Below are 20,686 nucleotides of genomic sequence, written 5' to 3'. Positions count from 1 at the left end.
ATATATATATATATATATATATATATATATATATATATGTATATGTATATGTATATATATACATAGTTACATAAATACATACACATAGATATGTGTATTCATGTGCATATATGTGTGTACATATATCTCTGTGTGTGTGTGTGTGTGTGTGTGTACATATATATGTATATAAATATATTGGGGGGGGCAGGCAGCTAGGTGGTTCAGTGGATAGACTAATGGGCTTGGAGTCAGGAAGACTCATCTTCTTGGGTTCAAATGGTCTCAGATACGTACTAGCTGTGTGACCCTGGGGCAAACCACTCCAGTATCTGCCAAGAAAACCCCAAATGGGGTCACAAAGAGTCAGACACAACTAAAATAACTCAACAACAAAAATGCGTGTGTGTACATACACACACTTACACTTATATGTGTACATATTGTTCCCCCCAATAGAACGTAAGCTCCTTAAGTCGAGACTATTTCATTTTTCTCTTTGTATCCCAACACTTAATACACATTATAGTAAGTGCTTTAAAAATACTGATTGTTTTCTATAGTGGTAGATATAGTGTCATGTACCCAGGGAAACTTCAAAAATGTTATTGACTAGCTACTGACCCAGTTTCTTTGAACAACTATAGACCAGGGATTGCGGGCTGTCAGGTCACATGGTATACAGTAAATTGGGTTGGATTGAGAGTCAAAGGCTCAGGCTCATATCTGGCTTTTGTTTCTATCTGATACAACTTTGGGCAAAGGGTGGGACAAGATGCTCTTTAAGCACCCTTATCACGAAGTCACTCTCTAATTCCTGTGGTTTTCAGCCTCCTATGGGCAGCTAGATGGGGCAGTAGATAGAGTACTGGGCTGAGAGTCAAGAAGACTCAACTTCCTGAGTTCAAATCTGGCCTCAGACACTTAACTAGCCATGTGACTCTGGGGAAGTCACTTAACTCTGTTTGTTTCAGTTTCTATAAAATGAGCTAGAGAAGGAAAAGGCAAACCATTTCAGTATCTTTGCCATGAAAACCCCAAATGGGCTCACCAAAAGATGGACACAACTGGAAAATGACTGAAAACTTCAGCCTCCTTCCCTTAGCAACAGAATTTTGTCTTTCCCCAAGTCTTAAGACTTCTTGCTACTATATTAAAGACTCTCCTTCAGGCACTGGGGATGTATAATTTTCCAGTCTTCTTGTGAGAGCCCACTGCCACTTTTATTATTTTACTTTTGCTTCATCTGCAACCTAAAGAATGCAGGAATATTTGACGAATAGGTACTCTGAAGCCTAAGGGAGCAAAAGGATAAGAAAGAGAATAAAAACATATTCCTGTTACTGGGATGTACCTTGAAAAAAATACTGGACCTAAACATAAGGAGAGAACTGGGTTTGAATCCTGCCTCTGACACTCACTTTGTGATCTTAGGATCAGATCATACACATAAAGCTGGAAGGCACCCTAGATCTAGTCCAACTCTATGATTTTTCCTCAGATGAGAAAACACGCCTAGAGAAATGAAGTGATTTGCCTAAGGTGTCAGTTGGGTTTTGAACCTAGATATTTGGATCCTAAAAGAAACCTTTTCCACTGAATTTTGAACAGTGCTACCTCTCTGAACTTCAGTATCCTTATCTATATAATGAAGATAATAACAGTACCTATCTCAAGTTTGTTGTGAGAATCAAATGAGGTAATGTACATGTCACATTGAAAACCTTAAAGCACTAGTAAATATCAATCATAATAATATAAAATAATTATAAAAATATATTTCTTTATTATGTCCCTCATATACATGTTTCTGAGAAACAGTATTTTCATGAGCAGGATTTCAAACCCACTTCTAAATATTGTAGAGCAGGGATCCTTAACTTTTTTTGTATCATGGACCCCTTTGGTAGTCTGGTGAAGCCTATGGACCCTTCCTCAAAATAATGCTTTTAAATGCACAAAATAAAATGTACAGGATTACAAGGGAGACCAATTAGATTGAAATATGGTTATAAATTTTTTTTAACTACATATTTTTTTGGGGGCTAGACAACAGGGTTAAGTGACTAGCCAGGGTCACACAGCTAGTAAGTGTCAAATGTCTGAGGCTGCATTTGAACTCAGGTCCTCCTCACTCCAGAACCAGTACTCTATCTACTGTGCCATTGCGCTGCCCCCCCCCAAAACTTTTTTAAACCAGCTTCAGGGACCTCAGATTAAGAACCACCATGGTACGATATTATAGAATTGTAAAATCATTACCATTACAAATGAAGGAAGGGAAAGCCAGTTGATCCTCATCTTACTGGGCTCAAAATAGGTTCTATGATGTCCTAAGGATGTACTGATGTATTATAGATGAATACTTCTATTTTTGTATTTCTGTATCTAACATCTAGGCATCTACTATTCACTTCGACATGCTTTCAGTTTCAACACAAAATAAAATAATGGCTTTGCTCTAAGTGCTGTCCATCTAGGCTCTTCATTTGGCTGCTGACTATTCAGAGGTCACTATAAAGAAGTCTATCACACAATTGCCTGCACATCCCAATAATTTGGGTTGAGTTGAAGGCCAGCAGATGCTATTTTAGTAGGAAGACTCTAACATCTTTAAATAGATGCCATGGTGTTGATGTTAAATAAATAAGCAAATACCCAATTTTATATGACTTTTCCACTTCCTTAAGTTTTCTTGCCTGGAAGTCAGGAGTACTGGGTTCTAATTCCAGCTCTACCACAAATGAGTAGTTTATAGAGCTGGGGGGGGCACCTTACAGATTATCCAGCCCAACCCCCTCACTTTTCAGATGAAATATCTTCCATCCACGGAGGTTTAAGTGATTTGCCTCAGATAACATAGCAAATTAATTTAAACCTCTCTGGGCTTCAGTTTCCTCATTTGTAAAATGACAGGGTTAGAGTAGAAAATTTCTCAGACCTCTGATTCATTGTTTTTTAAAATAGCTAAATTTTCACTATAGCCCTCTGGATTTCACAAGAGAATCTCAATTATCCCAAGAATTAAAGTATCCTAGACATCTTAAAATTTGTTCAGTAAGAAATTATTATAATTTAGCATACTTGGCTTTTACTGATAAAGACTCAAAAGATAAGTATTTAGCCAGAATGTTAAGAGTTTAAAGCTGTAATGTCTTCATGACTAAAGAAGTCTCATGTTTATTCAGCATGCAGCCCTTTTGCTCACTTTTTTTCCTTTCTGTAGATTCCAAATTTAATGATAAAACTACTGAATTCTGAGTTAAAGTGAAAGGCCAAAATGATTTTGCTTTAAGTAATTTTATTTTTACTAACCTCCCTCCTTTCCTCTAGGTTTTCAATTAAAACAAAAATCACTTCTCCATTTAAATAAATAAATAAAGCTTGAGAATTTCCTAATCCAGAAGAAGAAATTAAACAAGAGAATTAACAAAGATTGCATACACTCACCAGTGAGGGGAGGGGTAGTACTGGCCTTCAAGAAACAACAAAATGAATATGCTAGTGATCTGGCATTGCCTCCTGCAAAACCTGCTGCCCTCAGGGAGTAAGCTGCCTACAGTACACCTGCTGAATGTAAATCTAGGCAAGTGTCTATTTTCTAGAACTGTTATCACCTCAAATTGGCTCAGACCTCCAGCATCTCTTTCACATTATAAACTTCACTATTCATCTGAAATAATTCAACACTGTCCCCCTACTGCCATCCCATTCTGATACCTAAGGCTGTTTTGAAAACCATCCCTACATTCCGCTCTGTGTGCCCTGGCAAGAGGCACACATTGGAGATGCAGTTGCTGATGCATATCTATGAGTATGAAATAAATTTTCATATTTTATATCCTTGGAGAAATTATCAGCTCTTACCTAAACACTACAGAATAAACATTTAATTTGGAAAGTCAGACAATAAAAAGGTTACATACTAACTTTAATTTCCCTCCAAGAATAAAAATGAAAAAGCATATGGTCTATAAGGAAAAGACAGATAAGGAAAACAAAGTCAGAGGAAAAAAGCAGAACTTATAACCAAGGAGAGAAGATGAGTTCCATTTTGGAAGACAAAATCAATAGCAACAAAGGAGATGCTAGATTATCTAAGATTTTAATCTATTTCTGGGTTTACAGATTAAAAATTATTAACTTCATTTTTACTTCTACCCAGGCTGCTGTGTCATTTTCAAAAATTATTTAAAATAAACTCAAGAATTACTGATCCTGGGGCTTTGATTTTAAGATTTTACAGTTTCTGCTAACAAATAATTTCAAAGTCACCTTCTTTTGCTATATATAAAAGCTGGGGTATCGCTGCTTTGATTTATTTGTATGCAGATAAATTCTGCCCCTTTTAAGCTAAGAGCTGAGTTTATATGCAAAATTTAAATTTCATGCTTCAACGGCAACAGAACTCAAATCTACACTAATGTTTAGGCATAAACTAGACAAAGTATGCTGATATTCTAACATAGTCCTAAGGCTGTAAAGAGTCATATTTGGGAATTATTGAATTCTATATGGAAAGCACAATCTTGAATACTATACTTAAAATAGAATGCAGAATACTCAATAAATAAGACCATTGGCTTTAGCTTCTTCTATTTTGTTTCTGAAGCATGTCTTATAAGCAATCGCTATTCTCATTACTATTCATACAAAAGAAAAGTTATAAGCTCATAATTTGGAGGAAAGTGGGGCAGACAGAGGAAATCACAGTCACCCACTATAGAATCTAGGAAGTACCAAAGCAAGTCCCACCAGCACAGAGCAAATACAAATCCACAGAGCCTACAAACAGAACTGTTTTGACAGGTCTTCAGATCTATTAGTTTGAAAAAAACCAATCCTATTCGATTCAACAAACATTTATTAAGCACCTATTAGGCAAGAGAATAGTATTGTGGATAGAAGGCTGATCTTAGAATCAGAAAGACCTGATTCAAACCTAGAAACCTTCTCTATGCTCTAAATTTGGCTGCAACTTTTATAAGAGTAGTTACTCATCTGAATCAATTTAGGGAGTTTCCACACCAGGAGTTCCCCATACCAATGAAATCACAGATCTGAGAAGAAAAAAACAAAGGTACTAGATTTTGAGGAGACAAAGACAAAGATCAAAAAAGTCTCTCCTCTCATGGAGTTTCCATTCTATTGAGGGGAATAAATGTACACAGAGTAAAAGCACTAATAACTGGCAAAGAAGGGGTATGGGCAGGATGTTGGGGAAAAAAAGATTGGAAGGGACAAAGGAAGAATGTTTTGAAATCTAGAACATAATTCCTGATAGCCAATCAAGGGAATCAAAGATGAGCCATCAAACTACAAAGAAATCCAGAGTATACAAGTCAAGCATCCATGTATGGGGAGGAAGGAGCTGAAATAGGTAAAAAAAATACTGTGCACACTTTCCATATTTCAATTCTATGAAAAAGGCCTGTACTTTTATATATATGTTCATTTTCAAAATGTACTTATATCCTAATAGATACATGGCATGTTTTCAGGAGAGTAGAAGTTTAGTACTTGTGATACTTTTCCAGGCCAATGCTCTATTTTTTCTAGACCTGAGGGACAGAATCTCCTAGTCTTGCTTTACTCACCATGAAAAGAAAACACTCTAAGTAACTGTATCAAGGTTAAGAGGAAATGTGGATCTCAGGTTACCCGTCAGGAGACACATGGGGCATTTACCATTTAGGGTAAATTGGATTTCAACCCTGTAACTCAGGTCCTTTTTGGTTTGTGGCTCCAGGCAGAAAAATACAAAAGAGGAGTTCCTAAAAAAAGAGGAAGAGTCATAGGCAGTGTGTGGTGTCTGTCGAATGGAAATGTCCCACTCAGCCCATCCCTGAGTCTGGAAAGGAGGAACAAAGAGGCCACCGGAGTCCCCGCTGAGTGTCTCTCTTCCCCTGGGGACAGGAGACTCCTGGGTGGCCAGAAACAACACCGGGAAAATGCAGTAGCGCGCGTGGTGGTCCCTGCCTATCCCCGGGTGACACACTACGGATTCGGGACCAAGTGCCCAGAGGGACTCCCGGCTCCACAACCCCGATCGGCCTCTGCCCCCTGCGCCCCCCCCCCGCCCCAGGTGCGCCGGGAAGCTCACTACCTCCTGGAACAGCTCCAGACTGTAGGTGTTGTCGTCGTCGGCGAAGAAGAGCACGCCGGGCTGCGACCGCTGGGGCTCGTGCTGGTGCGTCTGGCGCAGCCAGGCGAGACCCGCGTTGCGCTGCTCCGTGGCCCGGGGCAGGCCGGGCCGCTTGTAGCGCCGGGGCGTGGGCACGTGCAGATGTGTGCTAGGAAGCCCCGCGCTGGCCAAGAAGCGGCTCACCAGCTCGCTGCGGCCGGCCGCGTCCTCCACCAGGATCCAGTGCAGCTGCGCCACCTGCCGGAAGGTGTTGGCCAGACGCGTGAGCTCCGCTTTCTGCGCCGGGCGGCTGTAGGTGGGGGTGATGGCATAGATGGTGGGCAGCGGCGTCGTCGGCGGAGCTGGAGGCGGCTGCGAGCGGTTGCGAGGTTGCTCCGCGCCCCGCTGGGGGCCTCCGTCGGGGCTGCCGTCACGGGGGAGAAGCGGGGACCGCTGGGCGTTCCCGCGCGGAGCTGCACCCCAGCGGCCGGCCGCATAGGGGGAGAAGTGAGGTTGCCGGCCGAGGAGGGAAGCGGGCCGACGGGGGTCCACGTCGATCATGATGATGACTATAAGTACCCAGGGAAGGAGGATGAAGAAGCGGCTGAAGAGGAGAGACTTCATGGTGCGCTCACCCCCGACCCCTCTCCCCCCCACGGGGCCAGTCCAGCCTCTCCAGGGGGCACACCGGGGGCGGGGGGGCAGGTCACTTCCGAACCGCAGCTCGGAATGCGGGGCGCTCGGCGCCCCGATACCGCCGCCGCCTTTTCCTAGTTCACGGAGCCTGGTGGGGAACCCTCCCTATGGGGACGGGGACAGGCTGGAGTCCCAGGGCCGGGGACTCAATGCATGGCAGTCAGAGGGAGGGGAGCGGCAAGAGGAGACCCACTGAGGGGCAAGCTGGTCAGGGATGTGAGCGCAGTGGGCAGGTTAGGGGCCGGAGGGGAAAGCAGTTGGGGTTCCTCCCACCCTCAATTCTTCAGCTTATCAGGTGAGTCACAGAGGCTCCTTCCTGGTCCCCTTCTTCTCTTCGAGAGTTGTGTTGAAAAGACCTGAGTGTCTGGGAAAGCTGGCACAGGGTGTCCGGAGGGGGAAGGGCGGTGGTCTTTCACTGTCTTTCTTAATAGTCCTTGTAATCAGCCTCGCGACTGGTGCAGATTTCTTCTTTCCCGTCCCGGGGCGGCAGAAAGAGGGGCTGCAAGAGACGGAACAGAGAGGAGAGGTCCAAACCACGTAGCCCCTCCAAAGGCTGCAAAGCTGTCTTTGGATCACAGCGGAAGAGTAGCGAGTGCTCTCTTACAGGAGGGCAGGCTTGAGTCAGGAGAGCAACAGAAGAGGTTTTCCTTCCCTCACATCCTTGGGGCAGTGAGGACTTGGAAGGGATGCTGAGGACAGTCTATCTGCCGCTCTGTGCCAAGCTGCCCCCAGTGCCGCCACTGCTGCCGACTCTGTTGTGGTCCCTCCTCCTCTTCTCTGAACATCTCCCGTCTCCAGCAGCAAGATCCCAAAGCAAGGAAAGAAAAGGAAAAAAAAAAGAATTAAAAAAAGGAGGGGAGGAGGAGGGTTGTGATGCAGACTCTAGCAGTCCTCCCAGTTCTGTGGGAAGACAGCAGCGCTGCTACTGGTGGAGAAGAGGGGGTGTGAGTGGGGAGGATGGGGGTGGGTGGGTGTGTTATGGGCCCTTCGCCCTAGCCTGCTGCTGCTACTACTGTTGGTTCTGTAGCTGCTGCTGCTGCTGCTGCTGCTACTGCTACTGCTACTGCTACTGCTACTGCTGCTGCCGCCGCTGCCACCGGCGCCACCACCACTACCACCACCACCGCCAGCCGCCAGCCGCTGCCCTGCATTCTGGTGGCTCTGCCTGCTGGAAGAGAAGAGGGAGAGATCCCCTGGGGCTGCACTGAAAAGGGAGGGGGGCTCACAAAGCTGGTTGCTGGAAGGAGCTAGATGCTGGGAGGTTTGTTTGCTGATCTCTCGCTCTCCTTTCTGAAATATTGCAGGGTCTTTGGAGAACAGACAGGAAAATCTATTCAAGTGCTGAAAACTCAGGAGACTTCTGGTGGGGTGAGAAAGTGGGAGAGAAGCAGGGCGGGGGGATTCCTCAGATGGTGAGAGAGAGAGAGAGCCAAAAGAAAAAAAAAGGGGGTTCTTATTCAGAACCAGCATATTGGCTCCGAGAGAGATCACAGCAGCAGGTTTGTCTACTAGGGGATAATGCCAAACAACGTAAGACAAAATACACTTTTATAGAAAGGAAAAACGTCAATTAAAAAAAAAAGCCTCAGAGATGGAGAGGTGGATGGTGCACAAAGGCTTTGGGCATGGGAGAGAACCCCGGGGAAAGGTTCCAATTCAAATACTTAATGTTTGTTTCCAACTGTGTCATTCCACCCAGACACACAAACCCTAAACTTTAAGCTCCTAATCCAAACTTCTTTTACTTAGTAATTACTCTTCTTCCTTCTTCCCTTCTTCCTCCCCCTCCTTTTAATACTCAGGCCAGCTATTATTAATAACTTACCCGCGTCTAATACTTCGTGCTTTCACACACAATTTCACATGATCCTCACAACAGCCTTGTAGGGAAGTAAGGACAGCTATTGCTATCGTGATTTTTACAGCTGAGGACACTGAGGCTCAGAGGTTTCATATGAGACATAGAGTGCTGTTGGGCTTGTAAGGAAGCTTAAAAATCATCTAGTCTTATCTTCATTTTACTGAGGAAACTTCCCACCTAGTGAGGTCAGGTGTCTTGTCCACCATCTCAGGCTACAGGAGCCAAGCTGAGGTTTAGAATGTAGGTTTTCTGACAACTACAGCACACACTGCACCATGCCACAGTATAATGTCAAAGGCCTTTTCTACACTGACACGCTGCTAGCTGGTTTTCTATAAATATGAAATAACAAAATGTACCATCCAAACCAAATGAGATAGTGTACCAAGTAGGAATACAGATACATCTGTACTTTTCATCTAGCCTTAAACGGGGCCAATGGCTTTGTAAACTGTGGATGATTATTTTCAACCTTGTATTGTGTGAAAGGAACTTAGCAACTGTGAATCAAGCAGCTGGAACCCTTGCTATCCTATTGGCCCCAGCGAGGGAAAAGAGCAAGGGTAATTAATGTCATTCTGTTCTGTCCCCAAATGCATTATAGACATATATTCCTGAGGGACAGAGAATATGAAAGCTTTATATTCATGTGAGTGCCTGATAAATAATTGGAAAACATATTTCCCCTGAGTTCTCTGTTTACTTCATCTCTACTCACAAATAAATCTTTCCTATTGTCTCTGCAGAGGGAAAATGGGTGGTCTTGCTGGAGAGACCTTTCATAGGTACATACTTTGCTTTTGGTTCCTTTCTCTCTGCACTGCCTCTTTCAGATATATATATTTTTTTAACCTCATAATCTGTACATATCCTTGCTTCCTTAACTTTCTCTTCTGTCCCTGAAATGTACAAGGGCAGAATCAGTACATTTAAACTCCTGTTTGAATGCTTACAATCCAGCCACACTTTTGCCTCCTTCATCCACAATCTCTGCTTTATCCACAGTATTTAAACTTTTGGAATTAATCCATTCTCCCCCTCCCTGCAACCAACCAAAGAAGCATTCGTTAAGTGCCCACTATGTGTCAAGCACTGTCCTAGGATCTGGGCATATGAAGACAAAAAAAATGGGACAATCTTTGCCCATATAAAGCTTACATTCTGTTGGGTTAGATGATATATACACATAAGTATATAAAATATGTTTAACAATTTTGAAAGTAGGAGAAGCACTAGCTTCTGAGAGGTCTTAAGAAATGTCTCAGGGGCAGCTAGGTGGAGCAGTGGATAGAGCACTGGCCCTGAAGTCAGGAGGACCCGAGTTCAGATCCAGCCTCAGACCAAACGCTTAACACTTACTAGCTGTGTGACCCTGGGCAAGTAACCCCAATTGGCTAAAAATAAAAAAAATAAAAATAAAAAGAAATGTCTCAGAGGGTAGTATTTGAGCTGAGCTTTGAAGGAAATTTGGAGTTAGAGGTGAGGACAGAGTAAATTTCAGGTATGGAGAGCAAGCTTGTGTAAAGGTATGGAGATGGTAGATGGCGGTGTTGTATGTAAGAAACAACATATGCCCCTAGATTAGCTGAAAATAGCACAGCCAGGAGAATTGTGTCCTTTTCATGTCACTTTTGTCATGTTTAGGTGAAAGCCAATATCAATATTTTAAGGAGATGAGGTCAATAAAAGAATTTCTCATTTTTAGATAGCATAGCACCCACAACCCATATGCTAAAATTTCATCCATATTATTGGAAACATTTTGCTATTTGTTGAAAATAAGCTGGGTTAAAACTCAAGTGTCTACTGAAGGAGGCTCATTTGTTTAATCAGACTATACTTCAGTCAGACATATTTGTGTTCCCTCTTCCTAGCAAGTATACATATAATAATATGTCCCTATTGCTGTTGTGAGTAACACCATTTTCCCAGTCCTCAGGCTCAGAACTTGGGAGTAATACTCAGCTCCTGGATATCTCATCCCTCTCCCCAATATCCAATCTATTGCCAAGACTTGTTGATTTCACTTTTGTAACATCTCTCCAAAAGGTGCCCTGCTCTGACACTGCCACCACTCAGGTGCAGGCTCTCATCACCTCATGCCTGTACTGTTGCAATCACTTGCTGGTGGATCAGCCTGCCTCAAGTTTCTCCCCTCTGCATTCCATCCTCTCTATTCAGCCACCAAAATGATTTTCCTAAGGGTCTGATGACATCGCCCCCTGCTCAGTAAACTCTAATGGATTCATCTTACCTTCAGGATCAAATAGAAAACCTTTGGGGCAGCTAGGTGGAGCAGTGGATAGAGCACCGGCCCTGAAGTCGTAAATCCAGCCTCAGACCAAACACTTGACACTTACTAGCTTTGTGACCCTGGGCAAGTCACAACCCCAATTGCCTAAAAATTAAAAAAAAAAGTCAAATAGAAAATCTTCTCTTTGGTGTTCAAAGCCCTTCATGACCTAGCCCCTTCTGCTTTTCCAATCTTCTTGTACCTTACCTCCTGACACATATTTTTGATGCAGTAACAAGGTCTTATTGATGTTCTACACACAAGACCTTCCATCTTTCTACTCCAGGCTTTCCTCCCAAGTGTGGAATGTTTTCCTCCTTTATCTTTCTACCTACTGGCTTCCTTTAAGTCCCAACTAAAATCCATCTATGGGAAACCTTTCCCAACCCTTTTTAATTCTAGTGCCTTCCCTCTGTTAATTATTTCCTGTTTATCCTGTACACAGATAGTTTGTACATATATATTTTCCTGTAGTCTTTCCCATTAGGTTGCAAGCTCTTTGAGGGCAAAGATTGTCTTTTGCCTCTTTTTGTATCCAAATGCTTAGCACAATGCTTGGCACATAGTAGGCACCTAATAAATGAAGGTTGACGCCTAGCGCATAGTAGGTACTTAATAAATATGTGTTGATGGATTTATGGACTGCATCATATCCAACTTCTCAGACTGTTTTAAATAAGGTCTTCTTAGGAAATCAAGGCCATTCATATATAAACTATTCTTCAAAACAAATAAGATCTGGACATTTAATGTAGGACTTTGCTAGAGCCCGTGATCATAATGAATTTGGCTCATGGGTATCATACTTGGCCAAATACCCTTCAGCACCTTATATAAATGTGAAAATGATAGCAGGTTGGATGCAAGAAGAAAAGTATTTGTTGCCACTGTCACTGAGCCTTCTTCACTGCCTTCATTCATTTTTTGCTCTGCTGTTTAATTGGTTCCTTCTTTAAGTAGACCATGAATAAAAGCAACAACTGTTTAAGGTTATCCAACCACCAGGCAGCAGTTTTCTAGTTATTCATGTAATATCTCAATGAGTAATAAGCATAACAGGCATAGCATCGTGAAAAGAGCAATGACCTGAGAATACAGAATCCTGGGGTCAAGTCCAAGCTCTGCTACTTGTTAGTTTATAGTACCTTTGGCAAGTTACCACCTTTCTGAGCCTCACCTGTAAAGCAAGAGAATTGGAATAGATAATCTCTAAAGTCCCTACCCATTCTAACATTATATGATTCTGAACTGTATGGATATAATGTTCCTCAGCAAGACTTCTTTCCTAGAAAGATCACTGGGAAGGTCATTAAGAGAGCTGTAATGTAAACTTAAATCTATGCAAAATGGGACAGACAGCGCATCTAAATGGGGACTATCTGTGCTGTGGAGATTGTGGTTAGCATGATTAGTAGAAAATTTATAGGTTATTGGTGATATAAGAGAATTGTGAGAAGAAAAAAAATCTGTATTGTAAACACAAAGTAAAATTGCCATGTGGAGAAATTTAAATGACTATTAAGAGAGGCAGCTTGATATAATGGAGATAGTATTTAGGCTTGGAGACAGGAAGGTCATGGGTTCTAACCTTGTATCTGACACTAGTTGTGTGATTATTTAACCTCTCTGGGTCTCAGTTTCCTCATCTATAAAGTTATCTCAAAAGACAGAATAGCATAGTTCATAGAGAGCTAGTCTCACCTTAGAGTCAGGAAAATTTGAGTTCAAATCCTGCATTTGACGTTACTGGCTATGTGACCCTGGGCAAATTATTTAACTGTTCAGTATGCTGCTAGACAGTTCTCTCACACTGTAACAGAGAAGTTGCTGCTCTACATTGGTGGAGAGAGTTTCCTCACAAGGAGTTCCCAACACCAGTAAAATCACAAAGTCTAGAATAAAACAAAATTTAAAAGTTCCCTCATGTCCAATATAGGAGCAACAATACCAATGGTAATTTACTTCCAAGGGCTATGGTGAGGTTCAAATGAGGTCTGGTCAGCAAAGCACTTTGCAAACCTTAAAGTGCTTCCAAAATGCCAGTTATTGTTATTCTTGGAGCATTTATCTCAAATAACTGCAAAATACCATATTGTTATATAGTCAGTGATTCAGACTGATGTGAACGTAGTGAGGCTTGTGAGTAAAAATTAAAAAAAAACTTGGGAAAAGTCAAGATTACCTTCAAGCACAAAACCAAGGAAGTGAAGCTAAAAACTATTTTAGGAAAGAGCTGACCTGTAAACAATTTCTCATTCCACTTGAGGAGGAAGGGATTTAGAGTAGCCTATTATAATAGATAGAGGCTGACTTCTCAGAATCAGGGAGGCAGGGTTCAGGCTTCTTGATTCTAGGCAAATCATTTAGCCTCTTGGTGTTCCAGGCTCTAAGATTATAAGTTTCTTAACAGCTACTAGTCTGCATTGGTGGAGGGAATTTTTTCACCAAGAGTTCCCTACATGAGTGAAATCACAGGTCTACATTAAAACAAAATGAAATAAGAATAGGAAAGACTCCTATAAGAAGGAGGAAGGTTAGCATTTGAAGGGATACAGCAATATTATGGACTATAATCGGAGTGGTATATAAGAGCCCTTTTCTATATAATTCATTATGTTCTTATGTAAAACAATTTAAACTTGATCTGTGACTGATAATGAAAGTTGGTAGAAGTCACTAGGGTAATTAGCATAATTACCTAACTTCAGAGCCATGCATAACCACTTAGTGTTTATTTTCATTTAATCTTTCTAATTATTTGTATAAAAGAGTGAGTAGAGAGCATCCTCTGTATTAATTATGACTCCCTCTTCAGCTTGCTGGCCCTAGCCATAAGCTTTGTACATTCAGTTGTTGCCTTTGAATAAACAAACCAAAGGTCAAAAAACCAACCAAACAAAAAAGCATACCTTCTAGGGAGACAGCTGAAGCATGTTATGTAATCACTGAACATTTTAATTTTGAATCAATGCATAAGATCTGAATATAGCTTTTGCTCCAAAAGACTGCAACTGGGCGTATCATATTTGGCATTGTGGTCTGGCATTAGACAATTATAGAAGGGCCAATGCTGATCTTGAAATAAGTATGATGCATTTTCTGGAGTCATAATTTTTTTAAGATTAATTGAAATTTAAAAAGCTTCCTGAATTATTTTTAAATACCTGCTTAAAAACAACATTCAATATCATAAAACAACTAAAGCTTAGTGGCCATTTTAATTTAAATTAGTTAATTTTAAAAAGTGTCATAATGCAATCTCAATCCTTCTAGGTCTTCATCAGAATTCATCATCTATACACTTTTTATTTACTTTTCATTACGCGATCACAATTAGTGTGTAGTCTATTCTTATATCCCCGCTTTTTTCTATTTGGTATTATTTCATAGAAGACTTTCTAGATTCTTTGTGTAAGTCTTACTTTTTGGTATTAATTTCCATATAGTGTTGCATTATATTAATGTATTATAAGTTATCCTTATTATTGCATATTTAGTTTGCTTCCAAGTTTTTGTAATTACAATGCTACTATGAATATTAGAGTTAGAAGATACATCACAGGTCAGGAGTTAGAGGATCCCAAGATTTAGAGCTGGAAGAGCCTGTAGAGATAATTGAATAGATCCATGCCCTTAATTTTATTTATTCTCTTTCTTTTTAATTATTATGAACTTGACAAACATTGACAAACATAAATATTTCCTTATAAAAGAATAATAGTATTTATATAGTGCTTTAAGATTTGCAAATTACTTTACATATACTTGTTTATTTGATCTTCATAACAACCTTAGGAAGGAGGCTCTATAATTATCTCCATATTACAGATAAAAAAAACCTATGTAAATGTGTGTATAGATAGATATGTTATCTATCATCTTTTTTTTGTATTAGTTGTCTACATATCTTGTATAACAAATCCTTATAAGTTTCAAGTAATCATGTAATCAAAATTGTCTGTTATCTTTTATATTTGCCTCTATTCCCTGTTTGGAAGTCAAGGTACTTGATCAAGTTTGTGTGTGTGTGTGTGTGTGTGTGTGTGTGTGTGTGTGTGTGTGTAATGATCTTTAATATTTAGGTCATATAGCCATTTTGAGTTTGTTGTGGTATATGACAGAAATGTTGGTTTAAACCCGATTTCTGCCAGACTGCTTTCCAGTTCTCCCAGCAACTTTTTTTTCAAATAATAAGTTATTTCCTAGATAGTTTACAAATTGAGATTTGACAAACAATGGATTCTTGAATTCAATTATTTTTGGTTCTTCCTTGTTTTGTCTGTTCCATTTTCCTATTTTACTTGTTTGGTTTTTTTTGTAACCAGTAGCAAATAGTTTAGAAGATTTCTCTTATTTCTCTTGGCATTATCAATTTTTTTTCATTAAAATTAATGTCATAAATTTGTCTAATTTTGGAAATTATTCCCTTGGAACTTTGGCATAGCACTAAATCTGTAAGTTAATGTTGGCACTATTGTCATTTTTATTATTGGTACAACCCAGACGTGAGCGCTAAGCATCCATTTAATCATTTAACTTGTTCTTGCTTTAAGGAGCATTTTGTAATGGTAATTATACAGGTATTGGACTTTGAGGGAATGAATCCCAAATATTTTATGTGTTTTGTAGTTATTTTGAAGGGACTTCCACTTCCATTATTCCCTTCAGATTTTTCTTATTGCTATATAAGAATACTATTGATTTTGTGGATTCATTTTGTAACCTTTTACTTTAATGAAATTATTAACTCATTTTATTCACTGATTCCATAAAAAATTCTAAGTAAACCAATATGGCATCAGCCAACAGGAGGAACTTTGTCTCCTTGTTGCCTTTTATTTCTCTCTATTGTCTTATTATTATTGCTATTGCAGGTGTTTCTAGAATTATGTCAAATAATAGCAGGGAAGGGGACCATTCTTGTTTTACTCCTGTGCTTATTGGGAAAGCTTCTGGTATTTCCACACTGAATGTAATGCTTACCTCTTGGTTTTAGGGAATACTTTAAAAACAAGTTTTTAAAAAATCCTTCTATTTCTATGCCTGCTCATTGTTTAAATATATTCAGGAAGCCTTCTCTGTTCCTCTCTGTCAGCAATGACCTTTTTGCCCCTGGACCTTCAGAAACTGAATTCATTTCAAATCAATAAGCATTTAGGAAGTACCTGCTATGAGTCACTCAGGTATTCAAAGACAGAAATGAAATGGCTCTTGTCTTCAAGGAATTTATATTTTTCTTGAGAGAAAACATGTACACAGATAAGCAAATAAAAATGTATACATGAAATAAATACAAATCATTTTGAGGTGAGAGGGTACAAACAATTAAGAGAATAGAGGGATAGGGGTTCTAAAATGTAGAGGTGAGGGGACAGAGCATTCCAGGCTTGGAAAATAGTCTGTGACAGACAGAGATGGGACATGGAATGTCTTGTATAAACACCCGTGAGAAAGTCAATTTAGCTAGATGGTAGAATGCATGAAGAGAATTAATACACAATTAGGCTAGAAAAATTGGGTAGAACCAGATTTTAAATTACTTTCAGTGCCAAACAGAGGAGTTTGTATTTATCATAGAGGCAATAGGGAGCCACTGAAGGTTCTTGAGAAGAAAGTGACATTGTTTGCCCTGAACTGTGTCACATTGTCAGATATGCTGAAAGACCAATTAGGAGGCTATATAATATAGTCCAGGAGAAAGGTAATGAGTACCTGTGGAGGAGAAAGGGGATAGATAGGGAAAATGCTGTGGAAAAAGAATTAAAGACTTAATAACTGATTGGATAAAGGAGGGTGAATGAGATTTAAGAGCCTCGCTTGGGAATCAGAGTGCCAGGAAAAATGGTGGTGTGTGTCCTAAACAGAAATAGGGAAGTTAGGAAGAAGGAGGATTAGGGATGGCAGGCAGGGAGTGGTGATGGTAGTAGTGGATATAAGAAGTTTGTTTTAAATAAATTGAATTTGAGATGCCATAGGACATCTGGGCAAAGACGTGCCTGCAGCACACAATTGGAGAAGACCTGATTTGAAGATAGAGATGAGGACTAGATGTGTAGATTTTAGAGTCATCTAGATAGAGACAACAACAATGACAACACAAACAAAAACAGTAGTTGTAGTAGAAGTAGCTCACATGTATATATAGTCCTTCAAAATTTGCTAAGCACTTTGCGCACATTTGATTCTTAGAACAACTCTACAAGTTTAGTGCTATTGTTATGTACGCATTATAAATGAGGAAACAGAAGATAAGAGATGTTAAATAAATTGCCCAGGTCACATAATTACTAGGTGTATTAGGCAGAATTCGTTATGCTATATCCCATATCAAGCGTAACCAATCTGGAATCCATCCATAAAGTTTTAAAAAATCTTGGATGTATTTTAATATAATTAGTTTCCCTTATAATCATATGCATTTATTTTATGTATTTGGAAACATTACTCTGAGAAGGGGTCCCTAGGCTTTATCGGACTGCCAAAGGGGTCTGTGATGCACGGAAAAAAAAAATTAAGAGAACTCTTGCTATAGTTAAACCCATGAGATCTCCAAAAGAGTTTATATAGAAAGAAGAGTATCTAGGTCAGAGCACTTTGTTCTGATATTATGCATGGCAATAATCTGTCGTAAAGGAAGGGACTCTGTTTTATCTAACCTTTGTGTCTCTGCCGTTTCCTAGACAGTGCTCCATACAATAGGAAATTGACTTTAAAATATTATATCAGTGTCGGTAGTTATCAACATCATCATCATCATTCAGTTTGTTGATTTGCTCTGCCTGTGATCAGTGATATGAAGAAGGAAGATGGCAGGTAGAGTTGAATCATCTCAAATAAATGGATCTTCCTAAATATTCCAGAAGAAATAATATTTCAGGGGCAGCTAGGTTACACAGTGGGTAGAGCAACAGCACTGGAGTCAGGAGGACCTGAGTTCAAATGTGGCCTCAGACACTTGACACTAGCTGTGTGACCCTGGGCAAGCCCCTTAACCCCAATTGCCTCACCCCCCCCCCCCCCCCAAATAAACAATATCCCACTCTTTTAGAGTTTAGAAGTGAAACAAGCTATAATATTGAAGGTATATATCTTTATGTATGTGAGTATAATAAGTACACTTTTAAAGTTAAAATATGAAATCATACATTTTATTTGTTTCCTCTGTCAGGGAATGGTATAGTTCCTTCTAAGTCAGGTAGTTTGTTGTTTTGGAATTTTTTTAAAGTTCTTTTGATAGTCTATCAATAGTTTAGTTTATGGGAGTGCATTTGGGCAACTGAAGTGCCTATATTTTTATTAAATCATTTACTGCTTGTTGAGTGCCAGAGTAAATGAGGCTTAGCTCAAGGAAGGAAAATGTGCATCTACACAATGTGACCTGGTAATCTCTAGAACAAGGGACTCCAGGATTTGTACCATTGCTTCATTCTTCTTCACTTCAGGTGCCAACAGCCACAGCCTGAGTCTCTGAGAGCACTGCTTCAGTCATAAAAAGTGCCCCTTAGGAAGCTTTGGCTCTGAAGTGGGAATAGGAGTTATAACCCACACAAGGTCTGTAGGATTAAGGCCATTTTTTTTACAAGAAAATCTCTTGGGGTTTTGTTTAAATAAGAGACCAATTAACCCAGGAAAATTCTCAGTCCCACAGTTCAGCATAATTACTAAGAGTCAGGCTTAAATTGACCAACCCCACTGCCCTTACCCCATGTAAAAAAAATTGACAACTACATCTAGACTAAATGTCATATATCAGCATAATTTCTATGCTCTCCATACTGTAATGCCTTAATATTAGAACATACATGTGTGGAAAATATTGCTAATATTTTTTGTAAATGCTTTATTTATATTATCTTATTTGATCCTCACAACAACCTTGTGAGATAGATGCTATTATTATCACCATTTTACAGAAGAGGAAACTGAATCACAAAGTGGTTAAGTGACCTCTGCAGGGTCATATAGCTAGTAAATGACTTAGGCAAGATGCCAACTCAGGTCTTCCTGATTCCAAATATTCAAAATTCTTTCAGAAGGTTGGTCGTAGGGAATGAGTGGAAGAAACTTAAGTGAGTTGAGTAAATACTAGTCAACCAAAAATTCAACTTCAGTGGTTGAGCTTGGCTTTCACTACAGGTTTCTTATATTTAATTCCTAAGATCATAGATTTAGAGCTTGAAGACGCTTCAGAGGTCAGCTAATCCAAACTCCTCATTTTACAGTTGAGCACCTGAGAAACAAGGAAGTTAAGTGAGAAGCCCAAGGTCACACAGATAGTAAATGGCAGACCCAAAATTAAAACCAATGTTCTCTGACCTTAGGGGCAGCTAGGTGGCATAGTGGATAGACATGGGGTCTGGAGTCAGGAAGACCTGAGTTCAAATATAGCCTGACACTTACTAGCTATGTGAAACTAGGTAAGTCACTTCTACTTGCCTCAGTTTTCTGAGCTGTAAAATTGGGATCAAAATAACACCAATCTTCCAGGGTTGTTGTGAGGATTAAATGAGATTATATTTGCAAAGTGCTTAGCGCATTGCTTGACATATAGTAGGCACCTAATAAATGCTTGTTTTCTTCCTTTGACTCTAAATTTAAAGTTCTTTCCACTCTACTACGTGGCCTAGAGATTTTTGGTATTGTCAATCCCTGGGAAACTCTGGGGCCCCTAACCTGTTCTAACAATTTCTAGTCACCATCCACACCTAAGGTAAACTGGGAATCTCTGCTGTGGCCAACAGTTTCTACTTGCCCCTGTTCCCTGGCAGAGATAGCTCAAAGAGACTTCTGTAACCCATCCCTTCCTGCAGTTCAACTTATCTGCTGACCCTATGGGTGACCCTGGCTTGGGGCACAGTCTAGAAGTGCTAAAACCAAGCCTGTGATTTTTCCAGGAATGCGCTATCACCCTGAAATTAAAAAAACAAAACAAAACAACTTGTGAACCGCTGTTCCACCTATCTGTCTAACCCCCCCCTCCTTCTGAGTATATATAACAGCTGTTTGTAACTCCCCTCACTGAACTTCCTGTCTGAGTAAGACAGTGCATTGTTCCAGATTGCAATTCCTTGACCTTGAATAAATGCCTTATTTATTTATTCAATATGTATTAATTAAATATATATTATATATATTTATTTAATGATCACTTTGTTGATCTTATTTTTATACAGGCTTGACAACATCTAAAGAAATAATAATTTGCAAAGCACTTTTCTGATTGGTATTATGATTTCTATTTTTCAGATGAGAAAACAGGCTTGGAGAACCACTCCATAAGTGACTGCCCAAAGACACAAAGCTAGGAAGTGATAGAGTAAAAATGAAAACCAAAATCTTCTAACTCCTATCCCTGGGCTTTTCCCACTGTAATATGCTAACATTCTGAGATCCATTTCGAATTACTCAATTTTGCTATGAGTCGGTTACTTAAAAGGCTGCTAGAAAAAAAATAAGAAGGAATACCAAATTGTTTTTAACAGGAAGGAAAGCAATATGGCCAGAGGATGAAATTGTAGTAAATTCAGCATGAGATTTGAATTGTAATCCTTTTACTGCCAATGGCTTGCTGAGAATATCGAGAGAGAAATAAACACTTGCCTGCATACTTCATAAGGATCAGCAGGATGTAATGAATGGATAAAGGATTGGCCTTAGAGTCAGGAAGACCTGGATTTGAGTCCTGCCTTGACACAGACATAGACTAGCTGTGGGTCCATAAGCAAGTCATTTC

The 20,686-nt window shown here is 39.9% G+C and overlaps 1 protein-coding gene across 1 annotated transcript in view; it reads right to left on the bottom strand.

Moving 5' to 3' along the window:
• B3GAT2 (beta-1,3-glucuronyltransferase 2) overlaps positions 1 to 7,712 on the bottom strand; it is a 95,758-nt gene extending 88,046 nt beyond the window's left edge. Inside the window, exon 1 of the mRNA XM_021000138.2 lies at positions 6,086 to 7,712. Coding sequence (XP_020855797.1) covers positions 6,086 to 6,727 — 642 coding nt within the window. The 5' untranslated portion in view covers positions 6,728 to 7,712. The remainder of the gene's footprint in view (positions 1 to 6,085) is intronic.
• Positions 7,713 to 20,686: the final 12,974 nt, after the last annotated feature.

The sequence above is a fragment of the Phascolarctos cinereus genome, unplaced genomic scaffold, assembly GCF_003287225.1.
Source record: "Phascolarctos cinereus isolate Bilbo 61053 unplaced genomic scaffold, phaCin_HiC Scaffold_5;HRSCAF=322, whole genome shotgun sequence".
Taxonomy (NCBI): domain Eukaryota; kingdom Metazoa; phylum Chordata; class Mammalia; order Diprotodontia; family Phascolarctidae; genus Phascolarctos; species Phascolarctos cinereus.
Note: the sequence above shows the minus strand (reverse complement) of the source record. Positions and strands in the feature narration are given on the sequence as shown.